At 38.1% G+C, this 26389-nt stretch overlaps 1 protein-coding gene across 6 annotated transcripts in view; it reads right to left on the bottom strand.

Annotated features, from left to right (window-relative positions):
• The window catches only part of Mast2 (microtubule associated serine/threonine kinase 2), a 146741-nt gene that overhangs the window by 68688 nt on the left and 51664 nt on the right, over positions 1–26389 (bottom strand). For 5 of the 6 annotated variants that reach the window (XM_040756915.1, XM_040756917.1, XM_040756914.1 and 2 more), the window contains one exon: positions 23292–23323. In XM_040756915.1, coding sequence (XP_040612849.1) covers positions 23292–23323 — 32 coding nt within the window. Of the gene's footprint in view, positions 1–6938; positions 7134–9533; positions 9769–23291; positions 23324–26389 lie in introns of those variants that run through there. The other variant, XM_040756918.1, reaches the window with a different exon arrangement.

Genomic DNA, 26389 nt, shown 5'->3' with positions numbered 1-26389 from the left:
CCACCACTCAGCCTGAAGCTTTTTCATGTAACATAATCCTACTTACCTATTTTTGTTCTCATTTCCTTTACTTTTTGGGTTATACTGGATTAGATCTTTATGCTGCAAGACTTTACTGGGACAGTAGCTGAAACATGAATTAAAGTTATGAGTCATGTGGCAGTATTTATGAATTTCCTGGCTGAAATGTATATGTCATGATTATATCATGATTATAAAATGTATATAGGAAGTATATATTATTTAGAAACTGATCCTTGGATGCATTAGGGTATGAGGGAGGGTCTAAGCTTGTTCTGTAAAGAGATGCATAGCGTCTTGGCTTTAGTGGGCCACATGTAGTCTGTATTGCATGTTCCTTATTTTGTTTTGTTCTAAATATGTATGTGCTATGGCACATATGCAACACACACACACACAGTAACGAAAAACAGGACCCTGTCATCTGTGAAAAAGGAAATCATATGTCTTTATATGTATCTCTATCACTTTTTCTTGTTATAAGCTAAAACTTCAAATGGTATATTAACACAGAGAAGCCGGGCGGTGGTGGCGCACGCCTTTAATCCCAGCACTCGGGAGGCAGAGGCAGGTGGATCTCTGTGAGTTCAAGGCCAGGCTAGACCAAAAGCCTCCAAAACAATACAGAGAAACCCTGTCTCGTAAAAAAAAAAAAAAAAAAAAAAGACAGAGAAAGTGGATATCCTGTTCTTTTTGCTTTCCTTTTTTTTTTTCTATTTGGTACAATGTTGGCTACTGGTGTGTCATGAGGAGTGGACTTTACTATATAGAGATATGTGGCTTTTATTTAAAGTTTCTTCAGGGATTTTATCATGAAGGGATGTAGAACTTTGTTAAAGGCTGTCTTGAAGCTATTGAAATTGTTTTTGTTTTGTTTTGTACCTTAACCTGATAGATGTTTTGTACTGTATTTCTTAACTTCTGCATATTGAGTCAAGCTTGGATCCCTGAGATGAAAGCAATTGAGTCATTGTACCTGATCTTGCATTTAATTTACAAAAATTTTATTGTGAGCAAGGAATGGTGGCACCCACCTTTAATCCCAGCACTTATGAGGCAAATACAGGCAGATTTTTATGAGTTTGAGACCAACCTGGTCTACATATGTCTGGCATCAGGCCAGACAAAGTTACACAGTGAGACCCTGTCTTAAACAACCAAATATAAGAAAGAATTTTACTGCAATTTTTTTGTATCTATGTTCATCGAATAAATTCGTCTGTGCTTTTTTCTTTGTATTCTTATTCAGTTTGGGTATCAAGGTATCTTGATACTGTCAAAACAGAGGCTTCAAATTTTGCTTCATTTTGGAGGAGGCCCACAAGAGCATCTATCCTTTTGCCATGTAAGTCTGTAGGAAGTCTCTTCAATCTGTGGCTCAGGAGGTGCCAGTGGATCGGCATCAACTGCAAATTTCAGAAGGAAACTACCTGTTGATGACATTCAAAACTGAAGGGACTATTGTTAGATGCTGTATGGAAGGAATTACTAAGCAACAGGAAGTGAACTAGAGTCCTTCAAATACTGGGCAATGGTGGTGCACGCCTTTAATCCCAGCCTTCAGTTTGAGGCCAGCCTGTTCTTCAAAGGGAGTTTCAGAACAGGCTCCAAAGCTACAGAGAAACCCTGTCTCAAAACACCACCCACCCAAGAAAAAGAGTAAAGAGTCCTTCAAATACCAATTATCACTCTCACAAAGATTTCTTGCTGTAGCCAGGTGAATCTCTTGTGAGTTCAAGGCCAGCCTAGTCTACAGATCTAGTTCCAGGACAGCCAGGGCTACACAGAGAAATTCTGTCTCAAAAACAAAAAAGAACAAAATTTTTTTTTGCAAAAAATTTCTCCGTGCAAATCAAGAGAGCTATAGCAATTAAAAACTGACTTCTGTGTCCCACAAAGTTGCTGATACCAAACTTCTGTTCCCAGTTAATTTACAGGTAAGTGACTAAACAGAGAAACAAAATAAATAACACTTTGTGTTATTCATTACTTGAGGACAGATAAATCAACCAATACATATAAAGCACTCAAAAATGTTTAGTACAAACAAATCTCAGAAAATAGCACATACTCTTATTCTTTAGTAATTTTATTTCTCAGTCTTTTCTTGCTTTTTATTTTTAATTTTATTTCATTTCAAGCAAGGCCTCATAGCTGGCTTTCAACTCCAATCCTCCTGGCTTCACATCCCAAGAATTGGAAATTTTATAGGCATGCATACTAAGTCCAACTTCACAGCTTTTCTTGATAAAGCATGATAAAACACAATAAAAAGAACCTGCTACATTTCTGCTAGGTTTAACAAATGTGTGAGTCAGTCAAACATCAATATCTGATATCAAAAACATGAGCTCAAATATTAAGATTATTAGATTTTTGTTTCTGAAGATGATGAGGAAGCCAATCAGAATAACTTTTGTGTCTTTAATACTAACCAGCCAACCAACAAACCAAACAACAATCAGCCAGGTATGGTGGTATACAGTTGTACTTCCTTCCAACTGCTTAGGAGGCTGAGGCTTGTAAAAGGCAGATCTTAATTGGTCTAGATAATAAAAAGGCCAGGGTCAAATATAGAGGGAAATGCTGAGAGATCAGAGAGAAGCAGCAAGCCACAGCACACCTTACCTCCTAAGCACCACAGGAGAGAAGAGAGCAATTTCCTGTTCCTCCCTGCTTATATCCTGTTTCTGCCCAGTTACATCACTTCCTGTCTGTCTGTACAGACCTCCAAGACTTCTATGGTCAGCTATCGGCAAGCTCCATTCTCAGATCCCCCCCCGCCCCGGGCTTTATTTATTCAAGAAAGATATCACCACCGCGGCTGAAGACCACTGAACTCTATGAGGTTAAGGCCAGGCCAAGCTGGGCAACATAGTCAGGCCCCATTTAAAATAAGTCAGGGGCTGGAGAGATGGCTCAGAGATTAAGAGCACTGACTGCTCTTCCAGAGGTCCTGAGTTCAATTCCCAGCAACCACATGGCGGCTCACAACCATCCGTAATGAGATCTGGTGCCCTCTTCTGGTGTGCAGACATACATGGAGGCAGGATGATGTATTCATAATAAATAAATAAATCTTAAAAAATAAAATCAGGGAAAATACGTAAAACAACAGACATTCAACAGAAGGGAAACTTATAGAATAAGCACTAAGATCGCTTCAGCTCACTATGTAGAGAATATTCTAGAAAGCAACACATGAAGGAGATGCACAAAAGAGCCCAAAAATCTCTCTGAATTGAGGAGACAGAATTTGAAGAGGATAAGTAGGCTAGAATTTTCAAGACAGAGTACCAGAAGGAAGACAGCTACAGAAAGAACTATGGAAATCTTCAAAGCACAGTTGGCTTTAGCTGAGTACTAATCACTGAATGAGAATAAGGAAACTGCTAGAGAAATCATGCAGGTAGCATACTCCTCCACCTCACACACAGACACAACACTCCATATTCCCACCAATCTGATTGCAAAAACTTACAAAGCATAGAAACAAGAATACTCGGAAAGTATATCTTAAAAAAGGGGAAATGAGTTCCAAAATCTATTCAGGTCACATAAAAGATTAAAAGTAATCCCTAAAATGGCTTAATAACTACATCTAGAATCTTAAAACTAAAGTAATACAAAAATGTTCTGTAAGCAATCAAAACCATCTTGTCATATATTGAACTAATATTTTGCACGGAATAGGAAAAAATGGAATAATACACTAATACAGTGAACAAACATGGAAACAAGTCTACTAGAAAACAGAAGATTCATATTTTCATTAATGTAAGATACTGCTCAAGGTTGTGTGTTCTAAAACTATAGAGTTAGCTAATCTAAGTCATGTGCCAAGACTACACCTACAATAGGCATCACTGTCTAGCCAACCTCAAACATGCATGAAAAGGTGCCTGAAGGCAAGGCCACATTCCTGGCATTGTCTAACACTATCCCAAGACCTGCAGATTTTGATCTCCAAAATCAAATTATGTCATTTAAATCTAAATATGCTAAGTAAAAACTACTTAACCTTTTGATTTCTCTGGTACATTTTTTCTAGCAGAAAACTTGGCATATATATATTTTTTTTCATTAATCAATCTTCTGTTTACAAACTTTAACCCCAATTGGCTTCCAAGACACCTTTTCAGGTCTTGCAGAGCAGTTCCTCCCCAGTCTTTACTTTGCTGGTTCTTTGTTATCTCCCTGCCCTCTAAAAGTCACACTGCTGACTCTGTCCTTAGACATGTCTTCATTTTCTATCAACAGGCAGTCACAGATGATCTCATAAATCACTAATATGCTCTTAATTTCTAATTATACTACCTGTTACCTTCTCATTGACTATGTAACTACCTGTCCTGCAATTTTCGAATATTACTTACCTCCAATTTTTGGTCACTGAATCCAAAATCTTTAGCCATTCCTAACTTACCTTTTTCTTAAATCCCACACTGACTCCATAAACAAATCCTATCAATTATACCTTTAAAATAACACACTGGGTCTAAGAATATGGTTCAGTGGGTAGGTAAAGTACTTACTGTGTAAACATGAGGACCTGAGTTCAGAAGATCACCAACAACCCATACAAAGGCCAGGGGAGGCTACATGCACTTGTAATCCCAGTGCTGGGAAGGTGAAGGCACTGAGTTCAAATGCCCAGCAACCCAAGGAGTGGCTATATGAACTTGCAATCCCAGTGCTGGAAAGGTGGAGACAGGAAGGTCCCTGGAACTCATTCACTGACCAACCAGCTTAGCTGAATCTGTGAGTTTGAGGTTAAGCTTATGTTTTAAAACATAAGAGAATGTTTGAAACAAACACCCAACACCTAACTCTGGCCTTCACATGCATGTGCACATTCATGTATTCATATTTGCACACTCATGTGCATGGATCCTCTCAAACAAGTAGGTATACTACACCAATACAAACAACAAAAATAATTTCCCAAAGAAACTTTTCACCTGTACCATCATGGGTTCAAAGAACAAGGGTATCTTACCTAGACAATGCCACTAGTATTCTAACTATAACCAGAGTGGTAATTTTATTTACATTTGATTTTTATTTTATATATTTGTGGCAGTCAAAGGAATGTTAAAATATTTTCAGCAGTCAGTTCTTTCCTTGCACCATGTGAGTTCTGGGGGCTGAACACAGGTCATAAGGGTTGGCTGCAAGTACCTTTATACACTGAGTCATCTCTCTAACCCTCTTTTAATTACTTTTGAGATAATGTCTCATGTAGTCTAGGGTAGCCTGTATACGCATACTAAGTATCCAGGTTTGCCTTGAACTCCTGACCTTCCTTGCTTTCAATTCCCAAGCGCTAAGATTTAAGGATTACCCTACCATGCCTGTCACAGGGAACCTTTATATTTATAAATTCTTGTGCTTTAAACATTTCATGTCTACTTACCTCACTCAGCATAAAAACAAATACACATACACTGGGGCCTTCAAAGCTCCACTTAATCTGACCAGCTCCACATTCCTCCTCACACCTCATTTCACAGTATTCCCCGCCTAGCTTATGCCACACCAGCTTTGTGGAACTCTGCTGTACAAATCACACAGGACCACTATGGGGGTCAAACCATCCTTTCATAGGGGTCATATCAGATATCCAGCATATCAGATATTTACATTACAATTTCTAACAGTGTAAAATTACAATTACTAAGTAGCAACTAAATAATATTATGGGGATCACCATGACACGAGGAACTGTATTTTTTGTTGTTGTGTTTTTGCGGCAGGGCTTCTCTGTGAAACAAACAGTCCTGGCTGTCCTCGAACTTGCTTTGTAGACCAGACTGGCCTTGAACTCACAGAGACGCACCTGCCTCTACCTACCCTGTGCTGGAAGCAAACATGTGCTCCACTACACCCAACCAAGAAACTGTATTAAAGGATCACAGCATTAGGAAGGTTGGGAACAATATCCTAGACCAAGTTCATGACAGGCAATACTGCCTAAGCTTCAACACTCTTCCTGTAAATAGCTTTAGCAGGGCCCTGTCACAACTTCCTTTTTTCTATTTGTATGTTTGCTGTTTTTTGTTTGTTTGTTTGCTTTTTAGAGATAGAGTTTCTCTGTCCTGGAACGAGCTCTGAAGACCAGGCATGTCTCAAAAACAGAGTGAGTTCTGCTTCTGACTCCCAAGTCCTGGGATTAAAGGCATGCACCACCTCCTCCTGGTCATCCTTCTCTGAGGTCTTTTCTCAATGTCAATTTATCACTGAGGATGGTTAATCCTGCTCATCATATTTCTACTCCCTCTATCCTGCTACTTATTGTATTATATATTCATTCATTAACTCTGTCTCCTTCCACTATAACCTAAGTTCTCTGAGGATAGGAACTTCACCATTTTGTGCTTTGTCTCCTGTACCTAATGCAGAAAAGTATAAAAAAGTAGGAGAGCTATTTTCATCAGATGGAATATCATTCGGCCTGTTTTTAGGATTAAGTGTGAGTGTGTATTTAATGAATCATTTATTTTACTTTATCCGAATCTTCTGCCTGCATGCCTGCTTGATCCCCTGGAACTAGGGTTACAGTTGTGAGCTACCATGTGGGTGCTGGGAATCAAAGCTGGATCCTCCTCAGGAACAAGTGCTCTTAACTGCTGACCCACCTCTCTGGGCCTTATAATGCAGATATCTGTGCTATATAAAAGATGGATGTGTTATGAGGTGGTCACAGTCACAGGGTTAGGATGCCCACAAAAATATCTTATTACCAATATACTACCCTATACTTTCTTCAGAAAAATTAAAGATAGCAGAGATCCATGAAGGACTTATATAGCCTCTTACCAAATTCTTCCCATTACTAAGGAGCAAAGTACAGACTTTATCTATGAGACCAAAAACAATCGCCAATAACCAAATCAATTCATTGCAGGCTTCCTTACCTCCACTGCAGTGTGCGGCTGGAACAGGGACTGCAGGGACTGCTGTGGGCTTGAGGGTTCAAGAAAAAGACAAGAGGAGAAGTAGACAGCACACAATCAGCACTAAATGGGAGTTTAGCCAGGGAGAGGGCTGGAGCTGATGAGGGTGAGAACATATGCTGATTTACGTCAGCTCCTCGGCAAAGAGTAGAGATTCTGACAAGGTATCATAGTTAAAAAAAAAAAACAAAAAACAAACAAACAAACAAAAAAACAGGGTCAGTGTTAATTTCTCCACCAAAAAGAAGCATATTCAAAGTAAATTAAGTTCAAGCAAGAGGCTTTTAAAAAGTAAGTGGTCAAAAATCATTCTCAAATATTCTATACCAGTACCATGTTGGCAAACAGCACACAGACTAAGCCTAACCCACACACAGAGGACAGATAGTGCCTCAAATTGTACATGTCTATAATCTCAGTGCTTGGACAGCTGCTACATGAAGGTCATGTGTTTAAAGCCAGCCTGGACAACATGTAGGCTCTGCCCCAAAAGAGTTATAGGCCCCCAAAATTATGGGTATACCTAAATTTTCACAAACGTAACTTACTTTCCCTTGCATATATAAGTTAGAATTCACTAAACCCTACAATAAGATACTCTGTTGTTATCCTGTAAAATAATGCTTAGTTTTTAAACCTTTCTTCTTAAGACTTCTCACTAAGTTGCTCAAGCGGTCTCTATCGTGTGGTATCCTTACTTCATTCAGCCTCCCACAGAGCTAGGATTATGAGCCCCCATCACCATACTTGGCAGTCTTAAATCTTATCACATAATTAATGTGAGGTTTAGTCACTTTAATAACTATGTTAGCAGGATTATTTAAAAAACTGTAAAAAAAATCTCATTTTTATTTTTCTCCTAATTACTACTCTGCAACTTAATTATACAACTGTCTATAGTCTAAAAGGGACAGATAGTGCCTCAAATGGTACATGTCTATAATCTCAGTGCTTAGGAGGCTGATACAGGAAAATTGTGAGTTTAAAGCCAGCCTGAACTACATACCAAGGCCCTGCCTCAAAAGAGTAAAATAAATTATAGGCATGCCTAAATTTCCTGCAACGGCTGCAGTCTACAATGGATTGTTTGGGGGGAAAAAAGATAACAGCAGTGGCCAGGGGTGGTAGCGCTGCCTTTAACCCCACACAGTGGAGGCAGAGGCAGACGACCTCTGTGAGTCTAAAGCAGGCCTGGTCTACAGAGTGACTTCCAGGACAGCCAGGGCCACACAGAAAATTCCTGTCTTGGAAGGAAGGGAGGGAGGGAGGGAGGGAGGGAGGGAGGGAGGGAGGGGGAGGGGGAGGGGAAAAAGAAAAAGAATTAATAAACTACTTACTAGCTCCTCCATCAGGGTTATTTTTTCAAATTCGCCTCTAAGGCTGATACAAGACTCCCCAATATAATTTATTCAGCAATGTTCAAAGATCATAATTATTGGCCATGCATATTTTTGGAAATTTACAAACTCCATTTAAAATCATGCTCAGCTAACAAGTCATGTTTACTTTAAATACCACTTCAGTGGATTATGCTTTCTTTTGTGATCTTTTTACTCTAGTCTCAGTCTGGTAAATCAAGTTTTGGGTTTTTTGTTATTGTTTTCTTTAAAGTATATGAATACACCAATTGGAATTCAAATGAGTGCTCTTTTCTAAGGACTAGTAGAAGTAATAATTCAATGAATGAGCATGCTAAGGACTTCAACCTACAAAAAGTCACTGTGAGCACTAATACCCAGGAAGACGGTGTGCTCCCTCCACTCTGGGATTTAAGGCAGGGCTCAAACATAATGCGGAGACATGGACACTAGGATTCTTTCCTCATCCATGACTTACTCAATGAATTTCTCAAGACTTCTTTACTAAATAAACCTGAACAGATCTTGGGGAAACCACCCTGAAAACAGAACACCCCCCTCCCCATTTCTCTGCTTTGAAATTTTCACTTCATGGCTTCTAAGCCAAAGGAGAAACAGAATTTAAGGCAAAGGATACCACTTGGATCTGCAAGGAGACCTGAGGTTAGGAGCTGACAGGCCAAGGGTAGAAATGTATTCCCCCCACACCCTGAGTCAAAGAGGGAATGCTTTTCATTTCCCTTTTTTTCTCCCTCATTCTTGAAACTTTTATTTTCAACTTTAACAATAACTTTAGAGAGCAGCCTGGTCTACGGAGAGAGTTCCAGAACAGCCTCCAAAACAATACAAAGAAACCCTGTCTCGAAAAACAAAAACAAACAAACAAAACCAATAACTTTAAAAACTTGCTTTCAAGGCAAGGGGAAAACTAAAATTACTGTTAACCCAGCTTCCCCAAGCACCTAGGAACCCCTAAAATTACACCTGAATCAAACAAAAACAAACTAAAAAACAAAACACAAAACCACAGGTTGCTACCAAGGACCTCTCTTTTGACCTTGAATTGACAAAGTCAGCTCCACCCTCTTCCTAACACATTTCCAAAGCAGAGTCTTCATCCAAGCAAATGAAGTCAACTTGGCATTCGTTCTTTTTCTGACATCTGCCAGTTTTGAGTCAGAGACCCCAACCTCCTTACTGAATCCGCAGGCACGGTGCTCCCAGTCTCTCTCTCCTCCGTTTCATCATTCTCCTGTCTACTCAAGATCTGCCTCTCACAGTGGAATCTCAGCAGACACTTCTCTCACATAAGGGGTATTTTAGCCAGTGAAAACCTAGAAAGGTTCCCAAAACTCCTGGATAACATTAAGGTATATTTCTCAAAAAACAAAAAAAGTAACTAGATTGGCAGTCAGAATCCCCTCACAAAAACCAAGAGCCCAAGAGAGGGAAAAGTTCCAGTTCCCAAGTGAATCAGCTGTCCTCTGATCTGCCTGACATCATTCACACTCAGCCTGCAGCAAATCAGAGACCCAGAGAGCACCTTGTCCCCTCATGGTCACAAGCACCCTCCCCCACAAATCTGTTGTACCCTCCCACCCTCAGACTTGGCAGCAGCAAAGGCTCTGGCAGAAATTATACATACCAACTTGAAAACTCACACTGTGTCAGAAATACTATTAACCCCGGAGCCGTAGGGCAGGATACAAACAGCTGTTGCAGGGGGGAGGGGATTGGATGAAAGCCTCTTACAGATCCCAAATTGGTAAATTAATGAGCTAAGAATAAGTAGGTATTTGGGCAACGCTATGCATTCTCAAACCCAGGCCTGGTGGAAGATAACAGGACTTTAAGATCCTAAGCAGTCATTATTCAAATTCTAAAACTGACCAATTTAAATATTTATTCTTTAAAACTTTGGCATCAATTTTATTAAATTTCGATTATTCTCTTGTCATTTCAATAACCTTAGTAAGAACTGAGGTAAGAAAATAAGTCCAGGCATGGTAATACCTAAACTTGGGAGGTAAAGGCATAAAAATCAGATTCATGGTCATCTTTGCCTACACAGCAAAATACGACCTGTTTCAAAATAATACAAACAATTGTAAGCCCAGAAACTAATGTAATTTGATCTAATAACTGTCACAGAAACCATTTACATTAAAGACATGTAAGACTTTAATGTAGCTGGGCAGTGGAAGTGCACGCCTTTAGTCCCAGCACTCAGGAGGCAGAGGCAGGCGGATCTCTCTAAGTTCAAGGCAGCCTGGTCTACAAAGTGAGAAAGTGAGTTCCAGGACAGCTGGGGCTACACAGAGAAACCCTGTCTCAAAAAAGAATTTTTAAAAAAAAGGGGGGGAAGGACTTTACTGTAAACTAATGTATACTTCAGTTTTCCATCTGTAAAATGAAGATAATTAAGGTACCCAACATAGATGAGTAATGTGTAAAACAGAAAGTGCACAGCACAAGAGAAAGAACTGTGGAGTGGTTACTGTTACACACCTTCCTATTTTAAAGAAGGAGATGCACCTGAGTAATAGCAAATCATCTGAGAGAAACAGCCTGACCTGTAGAAAGCTAAGCAACCAAAGGAAACTGTGCAGGAGCTAAAGAATAAGAAGTCTCATCCCTTGCTCTAGAGTATCAGCCAATTGTGACAGGCTCTTAACTCATCTACACAGCAAAGTATGTTCAACTGTTTTCCAGGTTAAAGTCAAAAGATTAATTTATACTCTAACCAGTGCTTCTGCAACTGCAGGTTTAGTCAATCATCAATTCAAGGGATGGGGCAGAATCAACTTTTTTTAAAAAGGAGGAAACAAAATATAGTATGTCACAGTATTATACATAATAAGGTTAAATGCTGTTTTATGAAATCAGTATGTTACAATTACTACTGAAATATATAAAATATGTGTACAAACATTTATGATAAAATTTAATGTAAAATGTTACTAAAAATCTAAAACATTTGAGCTGGGTAGTGGTGAAGCACACCTTTAATCTCAGCACTTAGAGGCAGACGCAGAACTCTTTGAATTCGAGGCAAGCCTGATCTATAGACCAAGTTTCAGGACAGCTAGGACTACATACAGAGAAACCCTGACTTAAAAACAAACAAATAAATAAAAAGTTTCTACCCAATATTTTCCAGTTCTTTAATGTCTCAACCAAAATGACATAAAAATCTATCTTTATTAAGTGCTTACTCAATAGGTTAAAACCTAAGTACTTCCCAGGCAATTCACATATACTCACAGAAGCCCTATAAAATATGTACTATTAATATTATCATTATTTCAAACAACAGTAACAACCCAAAACCAAAAATATGTACTATTTATTTATTTATTTATTTTTGGTTTTTCAAGACAGGGTTTCTCTGTATTGTTTTGGAGGCTGTCCTGGAACTCACTCTGTAGACCAGGCTGGCCTCGAACTCACAGAGAACTGCCTGCCTCTGCCTCCCGAGTGCTGGGATTAAAGGCGTGCACCACCAACGCCCGGCTAAAAATATGTACTATTAATATTATCATTATTTCAAACAACAGTAACAACCCAAAACCAAACAAGAGAGTAAGCCATATTGGTAAATTGAAAATAAACTTCTCCTCAATTCTTATGCTTAGTTAATCTATGTATGAATCTTATTAGCCTAAAACATCCCTATCTTCAGTTTCTGAACCAAATTTCTGAGCTACACTTTTCAGGAAAAGTGTTTGACAACAACAGCAAACAAGTTTTTCTCTATACTGCTTTGCACTAATAACTTCAGGAAAATCAGCACAACATTGAGTTTCTTCAATAATACTGAAAATGGAAAATATTTATGATCTTTAGAGATTATAAAGTCATACCGTATTTAACACCAAAAAGGCACTACTTTCACCTCCATAGTTTAATACATCTCCAGACAGAATACTGTTTATTGGCATTGGAGTCCATGTATCAATACCCCTGTGCCTTTGCCAGGATTGGGAGGGCCTAACACTTTATTGGACTAATAGGGTACAAACACAGTAGCACAGCAAATGAAATGTCCAACTTTTCCTATTCATTCATAGAAATAGTTGCAGACTATGTTATCACTCAAATTAGAGAGAAAGGGCCTGTGGGATACATCATTCACTTTAGAGATCTGATAAATAGTACAAACAAAAACTAAGAAACTAAGTTGCCTCTGTCACAAAATGGAATGCCAAAATTCTACCCAAGAACTAATTGTTCAGAATGCAGGAAAATTATCATATCTTTTTCTCATTCTCTCCCTCCTTAAAAGTGTGGAGGGGAAACTATCAGAATGCCATTGATGTGACAAAAATAAATATAAAATAAAACAACCTGGAAACTTCAGAAAGAGAAAGAATTCTGAGAATAATGACTATCCAAGCAGAAAATGGTCCAAGAAACAAGGGAAAAGACAAAATAACCCGTGACATCTATCCTCTTATGAGTCACAAATACAACTGATGTCTAGCCTAGAAAATTATCTTCCTCTGGTGGTTTGAATAAGAATGACCCCCCCCACAGGATCATATATTTGAATATTTAGTCATCCAGGAGTAGCATATTTGATAAGGATTAGGATGTGTGGCCTTCCTGGAGGAAGTGTGTCACTGGTGGGTAGGCTTTTAAAAGAATTTCAAAGGCCATGCTAAGTCCAGTTTCTCTCTGCCTTTGGATCAGTTCTCTCAACTACTCTCCTGAACCATGCCTGCCTGCCTGCCTGCTGCCATGCTCCCAGCCACGATAATGAACTAAACCTCTGAAACTGTGAGCAAGCCCTCAATTAAATGCTTTTTCTTTTAAGAGTTGCCTTGGTTATGGTCTCTTCACAGTGACTAAGACGCTTCTGGTAGAGTAAACACCAACTTACCTGATTTAATTTTGTTTCAATTCATAGCTCTATAGATACTCATAATATATAGGTCAGTGTTCATACAGTAGCATAACATTTTGGAGAATTATGGAATTCATATTAATAGACTATGTTTGCCTATAGGCCTACATATAACATGTAAAGCAAGAAATCAATACTCTATACTAATAACCACTTAAAATTAGAACTATTATTTAGTATATATTAGATTTAGAAATGATGGAGGAAAACAACAGAACAAGTGGTCACTGGATAGGAAAAAGTATAAATAAAAACATGAATTTGTCTGGGTATGGTGGCACAAACCTTTAATCCCAGAAGTTGGGAGGCAGAAGCAAGAAGATCTCTTAGCGCCAAAAAAACAATAAAATAATTACCTGGTAATAAGAAAATTCATGCTGCATCTTTTAAAAAGTACTATTCAGCTAAATAGATTATAATAGGAACAAAAATAACAAATTTTATGTGTGTTATTGAGTATTTTGAAAACGAAATCAAGGAATAAAAGTAAAAAAACTCAATAGCTTAACTTGATACAAAAATATAGTATTTTTTGAGACATAATTAAAGAAAAACTTTCAATTTTAGGCATTAACATACTAACAAACTTCTACTTGTAACTGTGAAAATACTAAAATAAAACTATTCTAAACAAAACACAAGGCAACAGCTTTCAGGCATAAGAAACAGATAACACAGGTAAGCAAATTTAGAAAGAAGGGGACTCTTAATAACTGAAGGAGGTCAGGCATGTTAACACACACCTGCAAGTCAAGAATTCAGAAGACAAAGGAAAAAGGATCAGTAGTTTAAGCCATCCTCTACTCCAAAGAGTTCAAAGCCAGTCTAACATACATAAGACTCTGCCCCGCAAAAATAAGTTCATTAAAAAAATAAAAGTCAATGCCTGTTTTTCTACTGCATAATAAATGACCAAAAATTTAGTCAATTAAAGCAACACATATTTATTTGCTTGCAGTTCTTATTACAAATTCAAAAGCAGCCTAGGTGTTTCCTATTTAGTGTCTCAAAAACCTGTAATCAACATATTATTAGGGCTATTTTTTTTTCACAAGGAATCCTGATTCAGAAAAAAACCCATAAGTTCAGATCATTGGAAGAATCATGTTTTTTGTGATTTTAAGAAAGACAATCCTAGTTCTTTGCTGGCTATCAACTATAAATTACCCTTACATATCCTAGAAGAAGCTACCTTAGTTCCTTTTTACCTGGTGTATTAGTTACTTTTTCTTATCGTTATGATCAAATACCAGGAAGGCAGGTATACCAGGAATACCAGTCCAGTCCAGTCCAGTCCAGGGTGACAGAGAGAAGTAGCTGTTTCGCTGCATCCACAGTCAGAGAAGAATGCTATCTACATTCAGCCTCCTTCCTCCTTTTTCAACTAAGTCTGGAGCTTCCTGCCATGGAATGGTTTAATCCACTCTAGAAACTCCTTCACAAGCATGACCAGAAGCTTGTTTCCTAGGCAATTCTACATTATATCAGTTTTGCAATCTATATTAACCATACCTACCTTTCCTAAGATGGGTGCTTACTTCACTAAACCAATACAGGCAGTCTATGAGGAAGTGTATAGCTATAAAAACTATATATTTATATTGTAATACAGTTACGGGGCAGGAGAGATAACTCAGAAGTTAAGAGCACTGGCTGCTCTTCTAGTGGATCTGGAGTTCAATTTCCAGAACCCACATGACAGGTCACAACTGTCTGTAACTCCTGTAACAGGCATACACACAGGCACATAAAAATAAATCAATAATTGGGAAATAAAAAAGAATGTAATATAGTCATCCCAATGACCTGAAAATGCTTTGCCATATCTTACTAGGAAACAACAAACAACTCAGTATCTTCAATATGGGCTTCAGTTATCTAAAATACTCATTTAGTAATTACATTACTTTAAAACTTGTTATTAAATATCTTATGGATCAATGTAGTACCCTCACTTCCCCCAGACAGGGTTTCTATGTAGCTCTGGCTGTCCTACAGCTTGTTCTCTAGACCAGGCTGATCTCAAACTCACAAAGATCAGCTTGCATCTGCCTCCCAAGTTCTGGGATTATTCCGGACTCTCTTCCTTTTTTTTTAGATTTATTTTTATTTTATGATTATGCATATTTATGCATACAGTATTCATGGAGGCCAAACGAAAAGTATCAGATATCCTGGAACTGGAGTTACAAATGCTTGTTAGTCATCATGTAGGGCATAGTTTCTCAGTCTTTGGGTCTCAACCCCGATGTGGATTGCATATCAAATATCCTACATAAGATATTTATATTACCATTTACAACAGTAGAATAGCAACAAAAATAATTCTATGTTTGGATCACCACAACATAAGGAACCGTATTAAAATGTTGCAGCCATTAGGAAGTTTGAGAACCACTCACTGATTGATGTAGGAGATAGAAATCGAACCTAGGTCCTCTGGAAGAACAGCTTGTGCTTTAAGCCACTGAGACATCTCTCTAGCCCCAACCCTGACTCTTTATACATGGTAATTCCTAGTTATTTTTAGCATATATATTGAATCACAAGATTATCATGTCATAATATTAACCCTCTGAGTGATTATTTAAAAGTGGGTGTGGAACAGGCTGGACAGAGAAACCTCCCTTCACATATGGCACCCAAACACCCACACAAAGCCTGAGAAAGCTTTAAAAAAAAGGGGGGGGGTCCCTAAACAAACATAAGAACACAGCCAAGCATGACTTCTTTTTTTCTTTTTTGGGGGGGTTTCAAGACAAGGTTTCTCTGTATTGTTTTGTAGGGTCTCCTGGAACTTGCTCTATAGACCTGGCTGGCCTCAAACTCAGAGATCCGCCTGCCTCTGCCTCCCGAGCACTGGGAATAAAGGCGTGCGCCACCAACCTCCGGCAAGCATGACTTCTTGTAACTGTCTTTTTTCAGGTAGGCTATTTACTAGTGGCAAACAGAGGCACACCTTCTTTAAGAGACAGGTTCGGTACTGACAACAGGTATGGCTCTTTCCGGAGGTCCTGCTATGTAACACTTGAATGAGGTTTGTGGGAAGCTGGCTGTATGCTACTTAGTGACTGCTTCCCAGAGTTGTGGTGGTAATCATGACTCTTGATAGTACCTCCTCCCTGAGACTAGGTGCTCAGAGAACTGAGGGGGAGAGGCCAAACACAATGTGCTAGCACCATTCACTAAAGCTGCGCAGTGCAGGCAGCTAACATAGCAGTTTTAAGATTCATCTCATGCAATCAAAAACAATACATATATGCAATCAAGACAGATTCAGACCAGGGGAAAAAAACCTCTTAATGGGTTACAGTGTGTTTAAATATGTACATAGGCTTGGGAAAGAGAAAAAAAAGGTATTAACAATCATATATCTTAAAAATGATTTAAAAATAATAAAGTAAAAGCCCAACAGAACAGAGTAACAAAAATATATAATAAGCCACGTAAAAATGGAAAGTACGTAGAGTCTAGATTATATATATATTATTATGCTATCTTTAACTGCTAAGTGACTATGGGTTTTAAAAACTGCTATATTAAACCGACCTATATGCTTTTAAATTATCTTGATTTCAAAATTTAAGTCAAAAGATAAGACACTTTGGGAGAGAAGTTTTGCTTTTATTTCCACAGGTCAGGACTTGACCATAATTCTAAATTCTAATTTTTTTCAGGGTCCCTCAAAGATCACCAAAGCCAACCAATTAACAAGATGTAGTCTAGAGAACTATGTCCAAATTCTCAAAATATTGTTTATATTTTATTTATTAATTTATTATAAAATATTTAAAGGGGATTGGTTACAAATTGTTATTGGTCATAGTCAATCTCTCATAAAAATTATGGAAAGGGTAGATTACTGAATTCACTTTAGTCAAAAAAACTGTTAATCTCAAAATATTTTACATTGGCATGGATTTTAGTTTATTGATATAAATTTAAGGTTACTTTGATATACTGATGTATATTTCTAATCTTGTTTAAGGTAGTTTGTCTATACAGCTCAACTAAAATGTAATATATAATTAAGAAATACAGATTGATAGTCATCTATAATAGTCAAACTTAAGGTCATGTTAGTTAGGTTTTCTAGATATAAAGATATATTTCAGATACATAGGTATTCTTCAAACATTTCAAATACCTACAGAATATGACATTAAAATGTTTTTTAATAACTAGACTTTTCATGACAGTAAAACATGTCTGCTCCTGGTAGCATCAATGTAATCCAGAGAAGATGATGGGAATCAAAGAAACTCTGTATTTATTTTCTTTATGGCAAAAGCTAGGCACATGGACAAAGAAACTGGCCTTGCTTCAATTGATGACAGTTACTATCCAACTAAACTGGTAGGACACAAGAAAGGTGACTGCAAAGCTTTGACAACACTGGGTAGGACAGTCCTTCAAAAGTCCCAGTTTCACAGGAAAGTCTATCAGATATTCTAGGCCTATAGGCCAAAGATGGATGATTTAACATTAAAGAGGAACCTTGAGTGGCTGTTAGGCGACCAGCTGCTTCTATCATTTCTCACATTTTTTGGAAACCATTTGCCTGCACTTGCTGCTTACTCAGGTAATATTATTTCCTTCTCAGGTCTTCAATGGATTTGAAGACTGGGTACTAAATAGTTTTTCTTAGTTATGATAAAAAGATAAATTAGATAAAAACTCCAGATTCACCAAGATAAAATAGATAATAAAATATTTTCTCTAATTTTGTCAAATACAAATAGACCAGATATTATAACTGTCTTGTACGTAATTTTACTATATTTAAGTTCAAGCCTTCCTTTTTGAAGTGACAGAAAAGGGGACATGCTGAGGAATGATCATTCCACATGCTGTGAATATGTATTGCTATCATTGATTAAATAATAAAGCTGATTTGGCCTATAGTCAGGTAGAAGAAAGCTGGGTGGTAAAGCCAAATAGGGAGATAGGGAGAAAGGAGGGAGGAGTCAAGAGAGATGTGAGCCAGCTGCTCAAGTAGCAAGATGCCATAAAGCCACATCCATTTGGCAATACATAGATTAATAAAAATGGGTTAATTTAAATGTAAGAGCTAGTTAGTAGTAAGCCTGAGCTAACAGACCAAACATTTTGCAATCAATATTAAGCCTCTGGATTTCTCTATGTATATATAGTCCTGACTGTCCTGGAACTTGTCCTATAGATAGATCAAGATGGCCTTAAACTCAAGAGATCCACCTGCCTCTGCCTCCTCCGTGCCGGGATTAAATGCAAAGTGTTACCACCACCCAGTTGTTTTGTATTTACATGGTATTAAGCAACTTAATTCATCTGTTACTTGTATCTTCTTAATGGATTTTTATCAGAACTTTTACATTCCAAAGTTAATAACCATGATCAATTAGTAGCCAGAGATTGTGTTCTCAGCAAAGAAAGCTTATCTCAGCTACATGGCAAAGGAGTCAGCAGGTATTTAAAACTACTGACATGTCAAAGAATAGACTCTTGAGCACAGGCTTCCGGTAGTATCTCTAGGACAACTGGAGAACTTCCAGATCATTCCAGTGGACTGAGTCAGAATTTCCAGAACTCTTTTTAGTAGAGAAGCAGACTGCTAACATCTGACTATAGTTACTTGTCTAAAATATTCGTTTAATGTTTATTTTCTAATATATAAAAACCCCATTATCTTTCTCCATAGGTTATTTATAACCCTTCAGTTTGTAGCCTCAACTCATATAATGAAACACTGATAAATCACATCTCATTCTCTTTGGCTCTCCTCCAACCAGAATTGAGAAAGGCTTATTAAGACTCCTCCCTTTTAAAGGCGTTGGTGGCACACACCTTTAATCCCAGCACTCAGGAGGCAGAGGCAGGCGGATCTCTGTGAGTTCAAGGCCAGCCTGGTCTACAGAGTGAGTTCCAGGACAACCTCCAAAACAATACAGAGAAACCCTGTCTCAAAAAACCAAAAAAAAAAAAAAGAAGAAGAAGAAGAAGAATCCCTCGAAACAAATATTTCATATACAAAGTAAAAGGGGTAAGCTAAACTCAAAGGCTTCACATCTAATAATATAGAAATAAAGGGACCAGACCCTCACTCAGCCCCCTGCTTGTAGTTATGACAGGCTACAGAAAAGATACACATGCCTGTGACACAAGGAAACTCCAGATCCTCAGGCCTCCTGGAGTCTACGGCCAAAACTGAACAGAAAGAAACTCCAGACTCCACCCCACCCCCAGCCTCCTAGATGGGAACTGTTTGGCTACAAAAGAAACTCAGGGGAGACCAAAACCTCCCCTGTAGTTTCCAGGATATAGTTCTGAAAGCTATGTACAACAGACCACCTGCACATAACAAGACAATACTATAGAAACCACAGAATGTTCCCTCTCAGCACTGACCAATTAAAATAATTGGTACACAGGTATTTCAAGCCAAAATAAGACTTAGAGAAATTCTCCTAATTGTTCCCAAATGTCAACCAATCACCGTATCTACTGGTGTAATCCTGTAACTTTTGTCTTTAAAACCTAGCAGTAGACAGGGAACTTCACTCCCTCTGGAGGCTGCTAATCAGTCGGCCAGAGGGGGTCATTGATATGGTTGGATGAGCAATCATTAAATCTTGCTTTTGCAGTTTAGTGGGTCTGTCTTCCTGGTGGTCCCTGAGGACTTTGCAACTTGGGCACAACACAAAGAGAAGAAGAAGATTTGAAGAGCTAAAAGCCAAGGACATGGGGAAGGACCCCCAGATCACAATTAGAATTGTGAAGGCAATAAGTAAGTTGTTCCTTGTGATGGTGACCCTCTTCTATTCCTATTTAAACATACAGATTCTTTGCCATTAACATCTTTTAACACCTACAGGTGGAATGAGGTGTTGCCATGGAGTGTGTTGTACATTTTAATAAACTTTTGTTTAAAAAAAATCACTAAGTGGTTACCATCTATAGTCTCATTCAGCCACTCCTACCTCATCTGTGAATTTAAAGCAAATTCAATGTGGAATCTTGCCACAGCCTACTGTTTCATCTTTGTTGTAATCTGACTTCTGTATCATCTTGAACTAAGCCAATTCATTTAAAAGGCAGGGGAGGAAAGGCATGGGGGGGGGGGGAGACAGACAGACAGACAGACAGACAGTCCTCCCTCCCTCCCTCCCTCCCTCCCTCCCTCCCTCCCTCCCTCCTCTCTCTCTCTCTCTCTCTCTCTCTCTCTCTCTCTCTCTCTCTCTCTCTCTCAGGCCAGTCAACAGTTCAAAAGGTAAAGAAAGGCATTTTGCCATCGACCCTGATAACCTCAGTTCAAGTCTCAGATGGAGAGAATGGGTTTCTGCTGGTTGTCTCATGATTGCACATATGTTGTAGCATAAGTTCATCCACACATACACTAAATCTCTTTAGTATACATAATAAACAAATACTATTATACCCACCTCATATACATACAATAGCTATATTTTCATAAGGAAAAGTTTCAAAGTCATTGTTTATCATAGTTCTTATACATGCACAGCTAGCCAGTCCTTATTTTTCTACAGATTCTCTTACTTTCACCTCCCATCTCCCCGTAAGAACACTGAGATACATATATGTGGTACCAAGCCCAGCTTTAGGTGAGTCTGGGTGATCTGGCTCAGGTCTTCATGCTTGTACATCATGCACAGTATCCACTAAGAAATATGCTCAGCCTGGTGTTTTCAAAATTTTGACCCATAGTCAGTCAATGGCCATGAGAAATCCAGCAGGATAACCTGACATTCAACAGGCTGACCCACCACATGAGTGATAGGGAGCTCCATCTGCCAAGGCCGTGGAGTCACTAGCTGTGGAAATCAGTTGTTCCTGTCTGTAATTTCTCTCATGAGTCACCTCATCTCTTCCCTAAGAATAGCTTTGGGTGTTTCCACTACTTGAGTGCATTTATCTCATGAAAAATATTCCATCTTCTGGGCACATTAATCTGTGGGAAGTCAGGAGGATGACTCTTCATTTGGCTTTATAATCTTGATATATAGAATATATTCTGGGAGCCTTGAATTCTCAAAAAGGCCCCCCAAAAAAGAATTCCATCTCACTCGGGCATCAGCAGTGAAGAGTGCCCACTGCTTACCCTGAGGCTGGAAGCAGCAGCCTCTGGATTTTACACTACAGAGCTTTTGTTTTTCCCTTTGATAGAGTGCTGAGAAGTCCCCTTTAATCAACTAACATTTGACAAAAAAGCTAATGCTGAACAAATGTCACCCCTTTTCCTTCTGCAGCTTATGCTGGTTGCCACGGCTAACATAAAGCTGTGTTCCCAGCCGCTGCGGAAGAAATGTTTGAGAGCACATAGCAATGTGAGCACAGAGCAGTGCCGTGCTTTCCTCCCCTTTTCCCTACAAGTATCAACTACAAACTTCCAGCTTAACTAGCCACACAAATGTAGTTTTATGTACTGACACACCTTCTCCCTTCTTAGAAATCCAAGCCCCTAACTCCATTAACCCTTTCCTGGCTCCTAAGTTTTTGCCTAACATTTTACAAGTCACATCCCCTCTGTGACATCAGGGGCCTGCATTTGCCAGAGATTTGCTAATTATGTCTGTGTGGATATATAAACTAGTAACCTTGTGAGATCTGGGAAAATTCTGGAAGAATAAATAAAGACAATGAGAAGAATACATGTATGAGCTGATTCGTTCACCCTCAGATACCCTTAGCAATAAATATCCCATGCTTGCTTAGCATCCTGTCTGAACTCTGAGAGGACACCAAGGCTGGAACTTGGAGGTCCTTGATATTAGTCAATTATAGTAGATGTTGGTATGAGTGTACATTAGGTAAAGGTGAATCAAGTAACAATTGACAGGCCTTAGCATAGAAACCTTAATTCAGTAAATTCACATTCTACCTTTTCTTCCTCTGCATTGCCAGAGATGGAATCTCATGCATGAGCCTCAAACAAGTTAAGCATATACTCTGCTGCCCCTGAGTCACTTCTCAAACACTAAATTATGCTTCTTAACACACAATCCAGAATTCTAATTAGACAAAACAGCAATGAGTCCCCAAAAATTCTTAGGAAAAAAAGTACCCAAACAAGACATAAGAAATTAAAATCCAAAAACAAAGACTACTTTCCAATTTCCACTAAACTTGAATCCAGAATAAAATGGAGAACAAGAGCCTGTTTTAATCTACTCTCTAAACGTGGCAACCTTTGCTCCAGAAGAACCATACTCTGTGGTGATATCTTGTTTCTACAAATAAAGCATGTCTGAAGATCAGAGGGTGGAGCTTGCCACTAGCTAACAGACAGACAGGAAGTGAGATGGCTAGGCCGAGAAAGGATTATAAGCAGGAAGAAACAAGAACAATGTCTCTGTTCAGCTGGGAGGTTATCAAGATAAAGGTGGTTGTAGCTTGTTCCTTCATCTCTCTGATCTTTCAGCTTTTACCCTGATATCTGACTCCAGGTTTTTATTATTAAAACCTATTAGAACGTGTGCTACAATTCTCCTCACCATAGCTATGTTGTAAAATACAGACACAAAGAATTTCAGATTAATTCCCTAACATCGTTAGCTTGATAAATCTACTAAGAGTAAATCCCAAAATAAGTATGTAATTGTGATGGATATATGACAACACCTTTACCAAACTGTTAGACAAAATTTGGGTCAGAGAAGTGGATTAGGGGCAAAGAGGTTACTGAGGGAAAGTCTCTAACATAATGGGAAACATAGCAGTAAACAAGATTCTTTTTTTTTTTTTTAATGTAAATGAATGTTTTGCCTACACAAATGTCTGTGTACCACATGTATGCCTGAGTGTGCCTGCTGCCCATGGATGTCAGAAGAGGTCATCATATCCCTTGGAAATGGAGTTATGGGCGTCTGTAAGTAACCATGTGGATCCTGGGAACTGAAACAAGAACTGAGCCATCTACCTTTCCAGCACCCAAAAAACAAGACTCTTGGATGAGATTTCTATAATGGATACTAACAATAGGATCTTAAGGAAGTTCCCAATCAGGAGATCATTATGGAAAAAAAATCATAATGGTAACGACCATCTACTTACAAGCTGCCTCTCCTTGGAAGACTCAATTCCTTCTGAAAAACAAAACATATAAACAAGTTAGACAAAAGAGAAGCGCCCATCTGAATCCTATTAACCTGCCTAAATGGCCTAAGAAATGTATAGCATTGTCTTAATAACACACTAATGTTTTTATGTAGTAGTTTCTTCTTTTGCCTCTAAAATTTGATGAAAGTTGGGCATGGTGGTGGAAGCCTTTACCCCCAGCACTCAGAAGGCAGAGACATGCAGATCTCTCTGAGAACCAAGCCAGCCAAATCTATACACTTATTACTAGGACAGCAAGGGATGCACAACGGTTGTGACCATTCACTTTTCCATACCATTTCAGAAATAATAATCTATTACCAATATTCAGCCATATTTTATATTCAGAAGAGATTTTACTCTTATGCTAAAATACAAATAGCAATAAAATGACAGTGACATAAAACACAGAAACGTGAACTGAAGGATTTCAAAGTCTCTCTATTTCACATGAATTGCTAAGACCTAAAATGTGTTGCTTTGAAAGTGTTTGTCAAATAATTCAATTGTTGTTGGACAGTGGTGGTGTACACCTTTAATCCCAGCACTAGAGGGACAGAGGCAGGTGAATCTTTGTGAGTTCAAGGCCAGCATGGTCTACAGAGTGAGTTCTAGGCCAGGCTCCAAAGCTGCACAGACAAACTCTTTCTCCAAAAAAAAAAAAAAAAAAAAGATTCAATTGTTAAAAATCTATTTTTATTACATAAAACAACCCAAACTTTCATTTTTTACTCATTTCATATGAATGACTCAAAATGATTTTATATCTTAATTACTATCAATTAACATTTTTCTTTGGTTTTTGTAATTTTCATATTAATTGCTTTCAAAAACAGCTTTTGTTTATATAAAAGTTTATATAAAAGGCAAGAAAACTATAAAAAATGTTAATGAAACAACAGTCTGAGTCAGTATGACCTCTTTATTCTTCCCTCTTAAAAGGAAGATCTCATAGATGGTTACAGTATGTTTCCCACTAGACGTAACCATCTTCCCAGTGTAGGTTCTAGTAAGTCTTTGTACCAGTCTTTAGTTGTTAATGAATTACAAAGGTTTCTTATCATTAGCAGCAAAGATATAGAACAAATAAAGGGGGAGTATGCTTCAAAATATTTTAGTCAAACATTATAACACAGAAAATAAAATCAAAAGATTATTACAAAGACTAGATAGTTCAGTAACATACTTAGCATGCAAGCATGAGAACCTATGTTAGTTCTCCAGAGATAACATAAAAAGCCAGATGCTTAACAATTTCAATGCTACAGAAGCAGAGATAGATCTCTGGGGCTTGCTGGCCAGCCAGCTTCATCTAATAGGGCAGGCCCAAGTCCCAGTGATACAACCTAACTTAAAAAACAATGACACTCTCTGGCCATGTTGATGCACACCCTCATCCACATATGAAACCATATAGATCCAACTTAAAACATGTAAAATAATAACTATGTGTCTATAATATGTAAAAAGAAATCTATATTAACTATTAAGGATAGTTCTAGTTAACGTTTTATGTACACCCTTACAGTAAGAATCAGAGCCCATGTAACTTGCTTTCGGTGTTTACAGTCCCAGCTCTAACAGTCCCCTTTTTAAAAATCCTCCTTAAAACTCAAGTTTTCTCCATTGGAGTGTAACTGGGTATACAAAACCACACTCTAGGACAGGCCCCATGGCCAGGAGTAGTTGGCCAACACAAAACAAATTCCATGGTGTGTGTGTGTGTGTGTGTGTGTGTGTGTGTGTGTGTGTGTGTGTGTGTGTGTGTGTGTGTGTGTGTGTGTGTGTGCGCGCTTTTTGTTTGTCTTTTTTTTTTTTTTTTGTCTTATTGTTTTTCGGTTTTGACTCTCCAGTTTGTTTTTTTGTTTTTGAGAGTTCACCTTTCTACACATCCTTACTATTAACTAGAATGTGGTTTTTATTTGTCTGTGCTAATATTGCACAATTTCTCCTGCACTTGTTGTTCATTTGTAAGTCTTCTGTTTTAGTTTTATGCTACTGTGATTAAAATGCCATGACTAAAAGCAACTTCATGAAGAAAGGGTTTATTTTAGATAACAATTCCAGATTAGAGTCAATAATAACCGGAAAGCCAAAGTGGCAGGAATTTAAAAGTACTACACCAGGCACATTTGGTATTCTTTAAAGATGCACAATTACAACCTACCAATTGAAAACTAAAATGTAAAATATTATCAAATAATTATTGTAAGTTAATTATTAATAAAATATTCTGAAATTATTGTTAAGTTATAATCATTAAAAACACATACTCTCCATCTTTTTACTCATCAATTGTTGCTGTGGAAGGTTTTAATTTTGTCTATTCAAATGTATCCGACTTTTCTTCATATTATAATCTTTCCTGGATGCAAGAAATCTATCACCTATCTAAGACATGAACATATGTGTAATAAGTCTGTTAATATATCTAGACCGCTTTGGCATATGGAAAATAGAAATGCCATTATACATACAAGTCCTTTGTCACATGTTTTCCCATTACATTGTAAATCTAAGATTAATCCAGTCTTTATATTAGAGTTCTAAAATGTCTCTTGAATGCCATCACAGCTTTCCTTAAAGTATGCTGTACTAAACCTGTTTAGTTTCTCAGTTCAATCTTGTGATAATTAAGATTCAATATCACGGCAGGGCGTAGGTGGCGCACGCCTTTAATCCCAGCACTCGGGAGGCAGAGGCAGGCGGATCACTGTGAGTTGGAGACCAGCCTGGTCTACCGAGCAAGTTCCAGGACAGCCTCCAAAGCCACAGAGAAACCCTGTCTCGAAAAACCAAAAAAAAAAAAAGATTCAATATCACTCAGCCAGGCATAGTGAGAGGCACATACTTGGTTTTTTGGTGTTTTTTTTTTTTTTGTTTGTTTGTTTTGTTTTGTTTTTTGTTTTTTTGTTTGTTTGTTTTTGGTTTTGGTTTTGGTTTTTGGTTTTTCGAGACAGGGTTTCTCTGTATTGTTTTGGAGACTGTCCTGGAACTAGCTCTGTAGACCAGGCTGGCCTCCAACTCACAGAGATCCGCCGAGGCACATACTT

Source organism: Mesocricetus auratus, unplaced genomic scaffold (assembly GCF_017639785.1).
Source record: "Mesocricetus auratus isolate SY011 unplaced genomic scaffold, BCM_Maur_2.0 Super-Scaffold_100014, whole genome shotgun sequence".
Taxonomy (NCBI): domain Eukaryota; kingdom Metazoa; phylum Chordata; class Mammalia; order Rodentia; family Cricetidae; genus Mesocricetus; species Mesocricetus auratus.
Note: the sequence above shows the minus strand (reverse complement) of the source record. Positions and strands in the feature narration are given on the sequence as shown.